The following is a 15,476-nucleotide window of genomic DNA, read 5'->3' on the forward strand; positions in this document are numbered from 1 at the left end:
ATTATAAGCTAGAATTAATGTTGCGTTATTTATGTTAGGATCTGTTTTTTGTTTGCTTGAAGTTAAAATAAGATTTGTATTCTTTAGTGCTTTTTTCGCTGCTTCGTTCAATTTTTCAACAATCTTTACATTTTCTTCTATTTCCGTTGCCATGCCATTTAATTTTGCCAATAATTTTGTACATCTTTCCTTTACATGTTTTAGTAATTTCTTGCACAGTTCATTTTTAGTTGTATTATTTTTGGTATCAGTGTTATTGTTGCAGAAATTCTTGAATGTATCATTTTTCGTTTTATCCCAATGCAAACAGTGTTCATTAAGGGTTGATTTACATTTATTTTCGCTATTGAGACCTCCTCTTAATTCATACATAAGTTTCATTTCTTGTTCTTGTATTCTACGATAGGGTTCACAGCTCTCCTTTAGTTCTTTGCATTTTCCATTCTTTCCATTATTTCGTACAAGTTTTTCACAGCTCAACATAAACTTATCACAATAAGGCTCCCATAAATCACATGTAGGACCCTTTATGTCTGCATCATCACTCTTCACTTGATCTAGAACGTCTTCAATATCTATGTTCCTTTCTAATACAGAACATTTAGATTTAATGTCTCTAGTAATGATTTGACAAGTAGTGACTAATTGTATACACGAAAAAATAAATCTTGTTCTCTTTTTTTTAGACCATTTATTACATTTTTCTGAAACTTTTTTTATACATATATCTAAATTGCCTAAATTTTCTACTTTTTCTTCTAACAAAATTTCCTCTAATTCCTTAGCATTTTCCAAATGATCACATCGCCCTTTCAGTGTAAAACATGGTAAGTCGTTCGTTTTTGAATCATGTCCTAACACTTCACATTTCTCTTTTAGTTTTTTGCAGTCCTCTTTATCCGGAAAATCCCTTTTTTGATCCAGATCGTTTCTAAGCCTCTTACTTTGTTTTTCTATATCATTTGCAAGTTCCTTACAAGTATCCCATGGTTGTAAACATAAGTTTATTAATACTGGTTTTTTAATATTAGTTTCTTTTTTACACAAATTAAATAGTTCATTTACGCATGTTTTAAGCGAACTTTTAATCGTTAAGTTATGTAGTTTTCCCCTTAAATTGGTTTCTAATAGTTGATATTCCTTTCTAAAAACCCGCATCTTTAAACATGCTAATTTTGCATTACTGCATGCATTATCAAGTTTAATATTTTCTGAATTACAAGGTTTCTGTAAATAGAAGCATCTCGATTCCAAATTTGCGCAGAGTCGATCATCAAGGGTTGTAAATTGCTCGAACCATCCTAATAATGCAGCTTCTTCATAGTCTTTAGTGGTATTTGACAATGATAAGTCAGCCAATTTTAATTTAAAAGCATTACATCTAAGTTTCAATTTACTTTTTAGGGTAGTACATATTTCTTCTTTATTTTTACTCATTTCTTTTGTAATATTATCATATAAATATTTTAATTGAGGCAAAAGGTTGCAAAATTCATAACACTTATTAAGACGAGTTTTACATTCTTTCAAACTACTATTTGTTATTAATATTAAAAGATCAATCGTATCCTTTATTTTTGGCTTTCTAATTTCATCTCCAAATAATTCTTCTTTTCCTATCTTTTCCATTAGTGCAATGTTTTTTATTGGATTAAATGTTAAATTTAATAGTGTATATTTTGTCTGCTTTTCGCATTTTTTCTTTAATTTTTCACAGTTAGTCTGAATATTATCATCACAATTTGCCTCATAAAAATAACATTTTTCAAGTAATGAACTACATTGTGTTTTTAGGGTGTCATTGTGTGTAAATAAAAAGCTAATATCACTTTCAAGATTAGAGCATTGAGTATTCATCATATTTATAAGTTTTTGACATCTGTCTGAAGAATTTAAACAAAATTCCATTAGTTCATTACTTTCTTCCACTAGTAAAAGACATTTTTCATTAATAACTTTTTCACAAGTTTCTTTGTTTTTTAAATTTTTGCTTAATATTCTTAAAAGAATTTTTTCTGTTATTTCATTTTGTTTTTTTTTTCTACATCTTTCTCTTAATTTGTTGCATTTTTGTCTAAATTCCATTGGACATGCCCCTTCTAAAAACATACAGTTATCTTCTAATAGACAACTTTGTTGCCTTAAAAATGATTCTTTTATTATACTTTCAAAAACTTTCTCATATGTTGTACATGTCTGTTTAATCTTGCTTTTTAAATTATCGCACGTTTCTTTTATTTTCATCTCTTCACATGGTTTTTTCAATAAATAATGTAGATTTTTCGGGTTCAAATTCATGTCTTCCAAATTTTTACAATATTCCTTTAGTTTTATTTGACATTGATCGTTTAATGCATTTTCTTTTAAAATCAAAGCAAAAAATTTTTCTTCACTATATAGAAATGCATTAATTATACATTTTTCAACACTATTTGAAAGTTTTTATACCTTATTAAATCTGATAAAATAGATTTTTTATATATAAATTCTAAAAAAAATTAAAAACAAAAAAAGAAAAAATAAATACCAATATTTTCTGAAAAAACATATGATATACCAAGAGAAACAATTAACATAAATACTTTCATTTATAATGGTAATAAATAATGACTTTTTTAAAAATATTGTGTATTTGAACGAAATATAAAGAAAATAATTAAAAAATAATTTTATCAATTTTTATTTTAAAATAATCTAAATCATAAAAACATTTCTTAAGTAATAATAATTATTTCTTTTGAAATTTATTGATATTTTTAAGTGTTTTTTTAATTCTTAATTTTAATATTTTTGTTTTTAACTATTTATATACGTTTTGAGTGTTTTTAGTATCAATGAAGTTTACATTGTCTTTATTAGTTTTAAAAAATAATAGTTATTATTTAAATTATGATATTTTTAGTCTTTTATTTCTAAGTTGTTATATTTTCATATGATTGTTTTTGAAATTTAGATATTTTAGTTTTCCAAATTCTTTGTTCTTTTATATACTTTAATAATAAATTTTAAGATATTTAATTTTATTTAAAAATATTAATGATTTTAGATTTATAAATATTTTTATTATAAAATATTTTATATTTTATATTTTTGCCTTTTTTAAAGTTAAAATCTAAAATATTACAAAATAAACTATTTCGTTTTATAAATTTTCGTTTTTGATATTTTTATTAAGGTTTTTCTTAAATCATCATTATTATATATTGATAAATATTTTTCAAAATATTTTCCACAATTAAAATATATATATTTATACTTTAAGTAATGTCACATATAAAACACATAATTATGATTATTTGATTAACTTTATGTTTGTCTAAGTGTTCTCTAGGCTAAATATGACTAAATTAGAAATAAATGCAGGATAAATGTAAAAATGAATAAGTAAAAAATAAAATATAAAAAGAAAAGATTTATTAAATGAAAAATGAAAAAAAAATTCAATTATAATATTAATTTAAAAGTGTGAATAAAAATATAGCGTATTAAAAAAATGATTTATCATTAGATAACATATAAATAACAAATGATAGTATTTTTATAGTATTATTATTTATTTTAGTAAGATACTTATTTTTATGGATTTATTTAAAATATTGATTTCTAAATTAGTTTAAAGTTAAAATTAGAACATTTTAATTCTTTTTATTTTATTAAAAATAATATAATTAATAAAAATATTTTTTTTTGAATTTTTATTTCATTATTTTTATACATTAAGTCAATACCTTGATTTTTTTAGGGACTATTAAGAGATTTTCACTTATGATAAATTTATATAGTTTATATTAATAAGATTTGTGATTTTTTATTTCTGGAAATTTTTGTATATTTTGGTGTTTTTAAACATGGTTTAAATAATCTAAGAATATATTTATTTTTTCAAATTTATATATTCTTTACTTTTTTGAATTTATGTATATTTTTATTAGATTTTTTGTTTTTAAATTCTAAACTATTTTTTAATTTTAAAGAATATATTAATTTTTATTAGTTTTTGTTAATTTTTATTTTTTTAATATTTAAAATTATTAATATTTCTATATTTTAAAAATATAAAAAAAAGATTAACGGTTAATTTTCTCATTAAAATATCTATTATATAATATCAGTAAGAAGGGTTAATGTTCTTTATATAACTTGGTAAAGAGAATATATAATAAGCTATTTAAGTTTAATTTTTAATTTATATTTTTTAATATTAACTCAAATTTTAGATATAATAACTTTTACCATTTTTTATGCATTTTTAGAATGTTTTATTGAAATTATAAAAATTATTAAATGTATATTTTAAAATTAAAAATGAAATTTTATTTTAGATTTCAAGTTGATTCATATGTTAGATATTTAAATAAAAGATGAGCTTTTAATTATATAGAGAAGTATTTATTTAAAATTTAAAGTTTTATTTTAGTATTTTTAAGATTTTATTCAAAAATATTGTTCATAACCTTGTAAATTTATAAATATTTATGATAACATCTTTTTAATGATTAGTATTTTTACTTTGATTTTTTTATATTTTTTATAAATTATTGTATATTTTGGATTTTATAACTTTTTATAGAGTTAAAATTATAATTATTTCTTTAAGTGAACTATTTTATTTTAAAAATATTTTTTAAATTGTAAGTATATTTACATTAATGAATATATTTTAATATAATTAAAATCTCTAGAAAAATATGAGCTAAATAATATAATAATGGATATGATTTTTGCATTGATTAGATTTTATGAGGTATTTTATTATTGTTTAATATTTGAATACCTTGCAAGATAATCTAAGTAAATTTTAAATAAATAGATGGAAAAAAAGCTAGAAAAAAACACTTATTGAGGACAAAATTATCAAATCAAAAATATGTAATAATTAAATGAAAAATACAAATTTATATTATAAAAATATACAATAAATTAATAAAAAATAAGAGTTATCTTTATTTCCTACTTTTATTTTATTGTATTTATTCAATTTTTTGTTTATTTCCCTTTTAAATATCTATGTTCCTTTATATTCTTTATGTATCTTTTTAGATGATGAGTAAAATAATGGTTATTATTGTTAATTCTTTCATAAAGTTCTATTCATTCATCTTTTTCTTTGATTGGTTTTGTATTACTTGCATAGTTATACTTTTTCGCACATTTTATGTGTTTATATTCCTTTCTAAATGTCAATATTAGTATGAAAATTACTTTGTGTATTAACATGGTGGTTTTTATATGTATTAGTGGACAGATGTCTCATCTATTCGTTACAAGAACTAATCTGTATTATTTTTTCTTTGTCATATTTCTTGTTACTTTAACTCTAATAGCTTAATTTATTTCACACTTTTTTGATTTTATGTGGATTTTATAATTAGAATAATTTTTAAATTTAAATTCTAGTAATAGACTTTTATACTTTACTTTTACTTTATATATGCCTTTAATATTTAGTGCTTAAAATTTTTTATTTTTGTATTTATAATATTTACATTTTTTGCTAATATTTAGTACTTTGAATTTAGTCTAATTATTATTTGATATGTAATATCAAGCATTATAAATATAAAAGAAAATTGATTATTTTTTTTAAATAAAATTTTAGACCATTTTTTAAGCTCATTTATATAATTTGCTTGTTTTTCTAAACATATTATCTTTTTAAACAATTATTTTTTTAATTCCTCTGAACTCTTCAATCATTCATAATGTTGATTTAATGTAAAAAAAGATTATTCAGTCTCTTAAATTTTTGATTAGTATTAAATAATCTCTTTTTGATTGCGTATGATTTTTATTATTGGAAAACAGATTACTCAAATACTTTTAGAGAAGAGTTACCTTCATTTGTGAATTTAGTGAAAGAACAATGGAAACTCTTATCGACTAGATTTATGAAATAAATAATTTGGTGTTTTTTTTCAATTTTTTAAACGCATCTATCAATCTTTATTTAAACATTTTAAGTTATTTCTTTTTTGAATGGAATAACTCGTGTATTTTTTTTATAATATTTCGTATTAGCATTTTTGTATGTTTTCCAAAAAAATTGGTTAAAATAAATAATTTGATTTCAGTTTTTTATTATTTTCACTAGACAGACTTTCACATTTTTCCTAATATTATTTTTAAGAATTTCAATCTAAAAAAACTAAGTGAATAATAATGTCTTTGGTTTTTTGATTTGAAGATTTTTTATGGTTGTTTTTAAAAATTCTTTTTATCTAATATATTTAATAATTCTGAATGTAACTTAAAGTAATATTTAAATTTAACAAATATATATATGAATTTCTTCATTCTAGATTCTTAATTTATCTAAATTTCTATTTAATGTATTAATAAAAGTTGTTTTATAAAAATAACATTTTTCGAATAACAAATAAGATATTTCATTAATATTATTTTGAAATGTAATATTTTGAAATGTAATATTTTGATTTGTTTTTAGCTTTTTTTATTTTTTTTAGTATTTCATTCCAGATGTTTTTTTATATTTTCGAATTCAAAAACATTTAATTTCTATATTTATTTGATTATGATTAAATTTTTTTAACTCATTTTTAAAATTACTTCATTTTGATATATATTTTTTAAATGTTTTTATAATGAAATTCTTTATTATTTTATTATATTTCTCCTAGTAACACTCATTTAATTTGTTACAGCTTTTTGTGATATTTTGGCTATATACCTTCTAAAAATAAAAATTCTCGCTTATTTTTAGTGTAAATATATTTGTTGAATTAAAAAAAATAAATTATTATTTCAATTTTTTTAAATATATTATTTGTTTTAAATTTTATTTTCTAATTTCTTAAATTTTTTAGAGGTTATATTTTTACATAAATTTTTTAATTCTTTATTTACTTTATCTATAATCAACAATTTAGTTATTAATCCATTATATTTTTATATTATTTATAGATTTTGATTTTTCTATACTTTTTAAGAGTAAAATTAAAAGAATTTTGTTTAAAAAATCTTTTAATAATATATTTGATAATATTATTTTAAAACCTTGATTTTTTGAATATAAAAATAAGTTTTTTGAAAAATAAAAATATAAAAAAACAAAAATATATAAAATATGAATTTCTTTTAATATACCATATTTTATGCAATTAGTGAAATAAAAGTAAAAGTTTTTATTTATTATAATTATATAAAGATATATAAGATTCTTTAAGGATGACCTTTGATTTAAAAATTAATACTCAATACATATTGATTTTAAAGTTAAAAAAGAAAATCATAAAATAATAAATGTTATTTGTTATCACTGTTTTAATTTTTCAAGATTTGAATTTTTAAATTAAGGTAAAATATTAAAAATGAAATAATGTTATTTTTATTATTTTAAAAAAAATAATATAGCAAAATAAGGTCATTTCTTATTATTTATTGAATTATATATATGAAAAAATAAATATTTCATATACTTTAATAATAAAAACATTCATATTTTTTTTAATTTTTATACTTAGATTTTGATTATTTTTTTATTCTTATTTGTTAAACATATTTAAAAATACTTATATTTTTTAAAAAAAATATAATGTATTAATTTGATAAAGATGTTAAAAGAACTCTTTAAAAATATCTTAATATGATGTTAAAAAGTAATTATGATTGATTTTTGTATTAAAGTTTTTAATATTTTTTTAATACTATATAAATAAATAAAATTATATATTTTAAATAATAATTTTTCGTAAAAATAGTAATTAAAAATATAAAATTTTTTAAAATAATTAAATATTTTTTATAAAACTAAACTAATAATTTTTATAATTTCAAATAAAATAATAAAAATAAATTTAAACGTTTAAACAATAAATAAATAAATAAATAAATAAATATCAATTTAATATATAAAAAATACAAATCTATTTATTTTAGTTACATACTTTGACGATTTTTGTTTTCAAGCATTACAAAAACACGTTTTTATAAACTATGGGCCAAAAGCTACAATTATTTTTACAAGTATTTATATTAAAATCTACTATAGCAAAGTATAAACAAATAAATGCTCTCTATATCTTAAACAATTATCCAAATTCCTGCTGTTATTCCTATAATTAAACAAATTACCCTCATTTCATGAAACTTTTCAACACGAAGTCCATAACTTTTACTTTCTATTCCAGACTCACTTGTTTTAATAGGACTAGATGTTACTGTTACTATCTCCGTATATGAACAACTAGAATCATCTGTAGTTGGTTCATCTTCGGATGGCATTGTTGTTGGTTTAGGTTCAGGCTCAGGCTCAGGCTCAGGCTCAGGCTCAGGCTCAGGTTCGGGTTCAGGTTCGGGTTCAGGTTCGGGTTCGGGTTCGGGTTCAGGTTCAGGTTCAGGTTCAGGTTCAGGTTCAGGTTCAGGTTCAGGTTCAGGTTCAGGTTCAGGTTCGGGTTCGGGTTCAGGTTCAGGTTCAGGTTCAGGATTTGGTTCAGGTTCTGGGCATGAGGTTGGTTCTTCTGGTTTCTCTGGCTCAGGTTCAGGTTCCATGGTAGCAGGAGGCCTATCTATACAACATGTTTCTGTCACTACCATTGTCTCTACACAAGTTGATGTTTCAGGCGCTATTTCTGTGGTTACTGTTGTTGATATAACAAGCACAGTATGAGTCATAGTAAATATATCCCCTGAAAGAATAGTTTTCTCTTTGCATTTTTCTTTTACATTTTTGCATGAATCTTTTAAAATATTTTTACAATTTTCCTCTAGCTCATGACATTTTGAAAGCTGAATAAGACAAACATCCTTTGTAAAATCATTAATTGCATTTTGTTCTTCTCTAATAATAGTACATAATTTATCCAGATGCTTCAATATTTTGTCACATATATCTTTATCTGAAAATAATGAATTTAGCCTAGCAAATGCTTCTCCTTTATTTTCAAAAGTCTTAAGAGCAGAGCGATAATCTTGTATTGTTCTTGCACATTCATCTGTACTATAGCAATTCATAAAATAGCCTTGCAGAATACTCATAATTCTAGAATTCTGTTCTTCTAAAATATTATATTTTTCTGCATTTGAAGAATCGTCTAAGGAATCATGTTCTTTCCACTGTATTTTACCATTTAAAAGACTATCGACTTCTTCCAGTATTTTCTTAAGATTTCCTGTAAGCTTATTTAGTGAATCTCTTGATTCTCTTGGAAAAAAATCTCTAGTAACGCGATAATAATTCAAATTATCTCTTTTCAAAATAGAACTAGCATAATCGCGTTCTAAAAGGTCAAAATTTGGAAAAAAGAATCTTAAATACCATTATTTTTAGAAAAAACGAGAGTAACTCCAACAAGTATAGCAATTATTGAGGCCTTCATTCATGAAGTAGTATTAATTAATTAAAGTATTTCGTGGAGAGAGCTCTTTGACATCGAAATATGTTTAATCGTATCCCGATTACGGAAAATGTTATCAAGAATAGATAACAAATATTAATTAGATAATAAAGTATTTTTATTAGAAAGATTTTTAAATACTTTATAATAAGTTTAAATCATTTTTTGTAAATTTATTTCAAATTTCATATTAAATAGAATAGTATAAAAATTTTAAGAAATAATATTAATTTATATTCAATACTAGTTTTTATGTACTTTATCAAAAAATCCTAAACTATAATATGCTTTATTTGTAAATTATTTGTTTTCCTTTTAATAATTCTATTCATTGATATTTTTATAAATTTTTATATATTTATAAATTTTATAATATGGTCAATTGTTTTACAAGCTCATATTATTTTATTTTTTTGATTGTTTGCAAATTTATAAACTTCCTTTATCTATACTTTCAAATATTTTTATTAATAATATCTTTATAATTATTCTGTTTTAATAGATAAATAAAACAAAGAATATTTTTAATCTAAAAAGCTTGATATTTTTTTACAAATATTTTTAAGTAAATATTTTTCTTAGATTTCTTTTTTTTATATTTTTATCACTCATATGATATTTTTAGTAAAAAACCATTAATATTTTATAGTTCAATTGTAAAAAATAGATCCAGAATTTATTTAATTTCTATCCCTGTAGTTTACTTTTTTATTATATCACTTATAAATTATATATTCAAAATGTTTTTCTTTATTGATAAGATTTTTTTTAAAGGAATATGTTAAAAATAAAAAATATTTTAAGTTATTCTAGAAAATAGTAAATATTTTATAAATTTTTTAAATAACATTATTTCTAAATTTTAAAAACAATGCTATATATCTTTTCATTAAAGAATTCATTTTTATTTTAGATTTTAAAAACCTACGTTAAACTTTTCCTTAATGCTAAAAAATAGTTATCAAAAATATGCTTTTACTTTTAAAGTTTATATGGATGAGAAACTTTAAAAAAGTATTTACGATATTTTTTGCTTTTCAAGAATTCTTTTTATAATCTCCATCATTACAACAATATGTGCTCTTATCTTGTTTATAGAGTTTGATTTCATTTCTGCCCTTTTTTTAAGAATATCTTCTTTTTTATCAATAAATTGCAAAGCTTCATTATGTGTCATTTCGGTATAAATTTCACCACAATCTAAAGATACAATAACTTTAGATGTATCTGTTCTATACTATATTAATGAATCTTAAATAAATAAATAAATAAAAGTATACATTTTTGACTGAACATAAAAACTCGATCCTATGTCAATCATTACTTTTATTTGATCAAGTTGTTCATTTTGGATTTGTAAAATATGTGATTTTAATTTAAAGCTATTCAAAATAAGTATAAAAACCAGAATCAAAATTAAAATCTAAATAATACTATTCTAATAAAGTTTTATCTAATTGTTCTCGTTCTTTTATAAGTAATTGAAGTTTTGGTTGTAATATATTAGTTATGAAAAGTTTATATTTTTCAATTTCAACATAACCATCTCTTGAAATAGAGTTTACTTTAATATTATTAATTTTCTCTTCATTATAAATATATGCCATTTTTGATTTTTATAATTTCGATTGTATATCTATAAAAAAATTAAAAACCTAAATATTTAGATTTTAATGAATAAAAATTAAATAAAATTTAAAAAAGTACTTAATATTAATAATGAGTCTTCGTGGTCGTGAGTTTTGGCGTTCTATTGGAAGTCCTTCACGAATTGTTGCACCTATGGTTGACCAATCAGAACTTGCTTGGAGAATTTTGTCTCGAAGATATGGTGCAGATTTGTGCTATACACCCATGTTTCATGCAAAAAATTTTTGGTTATCTCCTAAATATCGTAAGGAAGTTTGGAGTAGTTTAGATAATGGAAAAGATCGGCCTTTAATTGTTCAAGTATATGTTTATAAATATTATGTGTTATTTATATTTTTAGTTTTGTGCAAATGATCCAGAAGATTTTTTAAAAGCGTCAAAAATTGTCGTAGGAAAATGTGATGCAGTTGATCTAAATCTTGGTTGTCCTCAAAATATTGCAAAACGAGGATATTATGGTGCTTATTTACAAGAAAATTGGGATTTGATTTCTAAAATTAGTACAACAATAAATCATATTTTTTAAATATTGAGGTTTTTAGTTAAATATGTTAATAATTCTCTTGATATACCTATAACTGCTAAAATTCGTATTTTTCCTGATAAAGAAAAAACTTTGGCATATGCTCGGATGATTGTGGAATCAGGAGTATCTATCTTGGCTGTGCATGGAAGAACAAGAGAGCAGAAGAGTACTATGACAGGATTATCTGATTGGAGTCAAATTTTATATTTAAGAGAAAATCTACCTTCTGATATTGTTATTTTTTCTAATGGAAATATTCTTTGGCCTCATGATGTTGATAGATGTTTGAAAGAAACAAAGGTAGATGGTGTTATGTCTGCAGAAGGAAATCTTTATAATCCATGCATTTTTACTCGTTCTAATATACATCCAATTATTACGGAAATTGCTAAAGAGTATTTGAATATTATTGTAAACTATAAACTTGAGAACGATAGAAGTTGTATTAACGCTATGAAACCCCATTTATTTAAAATTCTTCGGCCTGGATTATGTAAATATGAGCATTTGCGAAATGAATTAGGAAAAACAAAACCAGGGGAATTAGAAAAGTATTTTAAAATAGTTGAAGAGCTTGACATATTAGTTAAGGTACTTTTATTTTCTAGATAAAATTTTTAATAATCTTAAAAGAAAGCAATTTTGGAAAATAACAATGAAGAAAAAATTCAATGGTGGCATTGTCAGCCATATCTTCGACCATTACCAATACAGGCAAATAAGTCATTAGAAATGGCTAGTAGTTATATTGTTGAATTAAATTGAGTTATATATTTCGGAATTACATTGATTTTTATTTTAAAAACAAAACATAATAAAATTAAAATATTTTTATGATGCAATAGTTTAAGTTTTTTATTTATAAGATTATTTCTTATAAACACATAAAAAAATTAATGTAATATAGGTTCTATTTAGGTAGCATTATCGAAAAAATTAGATTATTAACTATAATAATTGTAAATATAATTTTTTTAAAAAAAATTAAATATAAAAAATATAAAAATAAATATGAAAAATAGAGTATGTTTTAAAAGGAATAATTTATTAAATTTCCACATGTCAGATACGTATTTTTATATTTTTTAATTTAAAAGTGTATATTAACTTAGAATTTTATTTTTATATTCTTTTCAGTAATATTAATTTTAGAAGTCTGTTTATAGTATTTCTAGTTTTTTAAAGTGATTTATATTTTATTAAATATTATTTAATAAATTCTAATAAAACATTTAATACTTTAAATAGATAAAAGATTAATTATGCAATAATAAATAATTAACCATTACTCTGCTTTCAAAGTAAGAAAAAGATAAAGATTATTATATTAAATTTATTTACAGAAACGTATGTGTTCGATTACTGATAAAGTATTGATTATAAATCATATCAATATTATTTCATAGAAAATTTTACTTCTATATTATTATTTTTCTTTAATTTTTTTATTTTACGATTAATTAGTTTTTTCTTATTCTAAATTATAAAATACATCAAATTAATAAATTTTATAAAAAATTTTAAAAGTTAAAAAATAATCATAATTTCGAAAAATGTAGAAATTTAAAATCATATTTGAGAGTTATTAGGTTAATATTAAAAAAAGTAATATATTTTTATAAAAATGTTGTTAAAAATTATTATAGATTTGATTTATATATTAATTTAAGAGAAATGATAGAGTTATAAACATAAAAAAAATTAGATTTATAGAATATATATAGTTAAATGGAAAGTAAATTAAATTTTAATTATATATATTTTAATCTTTGAATATCAATAAAATTTACTATTCTAGTAATTTATAATTTCTTAAATTATAATATAAAATTTATTTTTTAAAATTATTATATTCCTTATATTTAATAAAAATTTATTTTATAATCAATAAATGTAGAAAACAATATTAAACATCCAATAAGTAGAAAAATAGTTAATCTTTGAAAAAAATTAACTTATAAAATGTAAAATAACTATACTACTAAATTTAAATATACAAAAAAAATATTAGAAATGTTAATAAAGCATATTTATAAAATATAGTTGAATATATAATAACAATTCTTATTTTATTATGTGATGTCGAAAATATATTTGAAATTATATAAAATTATATAAATTTAACAAAGTTTCTTATATATCTTTAACTTAATTCTTAAGTTTTTATATTTTAAAAAGAATTCTAAAACATTAAACTCAAATCAAAATTGCCCGTACTAGGAATCGAACCTAGAGCATCACAGCCACAATGTGAAGTGTTACCGTTACACCATACGAGCTTTAGATACTAATCAATGCTCCTTTTATTAAATAAATATTAATAAATTTTTAAAACATTTAAGATATATCTTTTTAATGGAAATATAAAAAAATTAAAATTATACAAAATCTAATTATTTATACTATTTTATAATTTATATGTAGATTTTTATAATAAAAAATTTAAATAATTCGTTACTAATTTAACAATTTTTTAAAATTATAAATTTAATTATAGTATGAAACATATTATTTAAAACGTATCATTTAAAATAAAAGATAAAAAATATTAATTATAAATTAAAGATTTAAACTATTTTTTCAATATTAAACAAAAATGTTTGATAATAATAATATATTATTAGATAAAATATAATATTAAAAAAATAATCATTTAACTTTCTAGTAATAAATTTAAAATCAATTATTCAAATTTTTAAATAAATCAGAATTCAGGATTTTAAATAAATTTAAATATTATGGATGTTGACAATAAAGCTAAGTTATATATTAAAGATAAAAAAGTTGGAGAAGGAACCTATGCTATTGTTTATTTAGGTATCGAGTTTTATTAAGTTATTTTTAAATTTACCAAGAAACAGGTCGGCAATTATCTACAAATAGGAAAGTAGCTATTAAAAAAATAAAAATTGGTCAATTAAAAGAGGGTCTTGATATATCTGCAATCCGTGAAGTTAAATTTCTCCGAGAAATTAAACATGAAAATATTATAGAGGTTTCCTAATATTATTTATAAATCAAGTTTACTTAGAATTTAACAGCTTATTGATGTATTTTCATCAAAAAAAAATTTGAACTTAATTCTTGAATTCCTTACATCTGATCTTGAAATAATTATTAAAGATAAGTCACTTGTTTTCTCATCTTCTGATATAAAATCATGGTTGCTTATGACATTACGTGGTCTACATTATCTTCATTCGTACTTTATTCTTCATCGTGATCTTAAACCAAACAATCTTCTTATTGACGTAAATGGTGTTCTTAAAATTGCTGATTTTGGACTTGCAAGGGATTTTGGAAATCCATACGTGAATATGACTAGTCAAGTAGATGATATCATTAAACCTATTTTCAGCTATCTAATTTGTTTATTTAGGTTGTAACACGTTGGTATCGTTCTCCAGAATTGCTTTTTGGTGCAAAATCATATGGCACTGGTGTTGATATATGGTCTATAGGCTGCATATTTGCAGAACTTATGCTTCGTACACCATATCTTCCAGGAAATACAGATGTTGATCAACTTGATACTATTTTTCGAGCATTAGGAACACCAACAGATGAAGATTGGCCAGGAATGCGCCAACTTCCAGATTTTGTAGAATTCAAGCAATATCCAAAACCTGCACATCATAGAGATCTTTTTACCGCAGCAGGTGAAGAAGAGCTTCATTTATTAGAATGGTTACTATTATTTGATCCATTAAAACGTCCATCTGCAAAACAAGCTCTCAAAAGTAAGTATTTTTCTAGTTATCCACGACCAACTCATCCATCACAATTGCCAAAAAGAAAAATTATTGAAGGAAATGAAACAGATTTTAATAATTTTAAACAAGAATATGAAAATATGAACGATATAGAATTTGATACAAAACCTATTGCACGTAAACTTGTTTTTTAATCACATAATTTATATATTTATAAATGTGTTAGTGTTGTAA

At 21.0% G+C, this 15,476-nt stretch overlaps 5 protein-coding genes and 1 non-coding gene across 6 annotated transcripts; 2 read left to right on the plus strand and 4 right to left on the minus strand.

The window, feature by feature from the left end:
• T551_02949 (uncharacterized protein) lies at positions 1-2,588 on the minus strand (the record flags this gene model as incomplete). Its single annotated transcript, XM_018375212.1, has 3 exons — positions 1-2,392; positions 2,449-2,488; positions 2,528-2,588. Coding segments are annotated over 3 exons (2,493 nt in total), but the record flags the coding sequence as incomplete, so codon positions are not given.
• Positions 2,589-8,040: 5,452 nt separating this feature from the next.
• T551_02950 (uncharacterized protein) lies at positions 8,041-9,335 on the minus strand (the record flags this gene model as incomplete). Its single annotated transcript, XM_018375213.1, has 2 exons — positions 8,041-9,236; positions 9,275-9,335. 2 exons carry the CDS (start codon positions 9,333-9,335, stop codon positions 8,041-8,043), a joined length of 1,257 nt encoding a protein of 418 aa, XP_018228421.1.
• Positions 9,336-10,371: 1,036 nt separating this feature from the next.
• Positions 10,372-10,960, minus strand: T551_02951 (prefoldin, alpha subunit; the record flags this gene model as incomplete). Its single annotated transcript, XM_018375214.1, has 3 exons — positions 10,372-10,585; positions 10,634-10,735; positions 10,788-10,960. 3 exons carry the CDS (start codon positions 10,958-10,960, stop codon positions 10,372-10,374), a joined length of 489 nt encoding a protein of 162 aa, XP_018228422.1.
• Positions 10,961-11,072: 112 nt separating this feature from the next.
• T551_02952 (tRNA dihydrouridine synthase) lies at positions 11,073-12,294 on the plus strand (the record flags this gene model as incomplete). The annotated part of the gene is made up of 4 exons (XM_018375215.1): positions 11,073-11,303; positions 11,344-11,503; positions 11,546-12,120; positions 12,163-12,294. 4 exons carry the CDS (start codon positions 11,073-11,075, stop codon positions 12,292-12,294), a joined length of 1,098 nt encoding a protein of 365 aa, XP_018228423.1.
• Positions 12,295-13,737: 1,443 nt separating this feature from the next.
• Positions 13,738-13,808, minus strand: T551_05038. Its single transcript has one exon. It is a non-coding gene; the product is annotated as a tRNA-His (tRNA).
• A 459-nt stretch (positions 13,809-14,267) lies between these two features.
• On the plus strand, positions 14,268-15,436 carry T551_02953 (uncharacterized protein; the record flags this gene model as incomplete). The annotated part of the gene is made up of 4 exons (XM_018375216.1): positions 14,268-14,346; positions 14,385-14,524; positions 14,571-14,858; positions 14,909-15,436. 4 exons carry the CDS (start codon positions 14,268-14,270, stop codon positions 15,434-15,436), a joined length of 1,035 nt encoding a protein of 344 aa, XP_018228424.1.
• Between the last annotated feature and the right edge of the window lie 40 nt (positions 15,437-15,476).

This window comes from Pneumocystis jirovecii (assembly GCF_001477535.1).
Source record: "Pneumocystis jirovecii RU7 chromosome Unknown supercont1.14, whole genome shotgun sequence".
In the NCBI taxonomy this organism is placed as follows: domain Eukaryota; kingdom Fungi; phylum Ascomycota; class Pneumocystomycetes; order Pneumocystales; family Pneumocystaceae; genus Pneumocystis; species Pneumocystis jirovecii.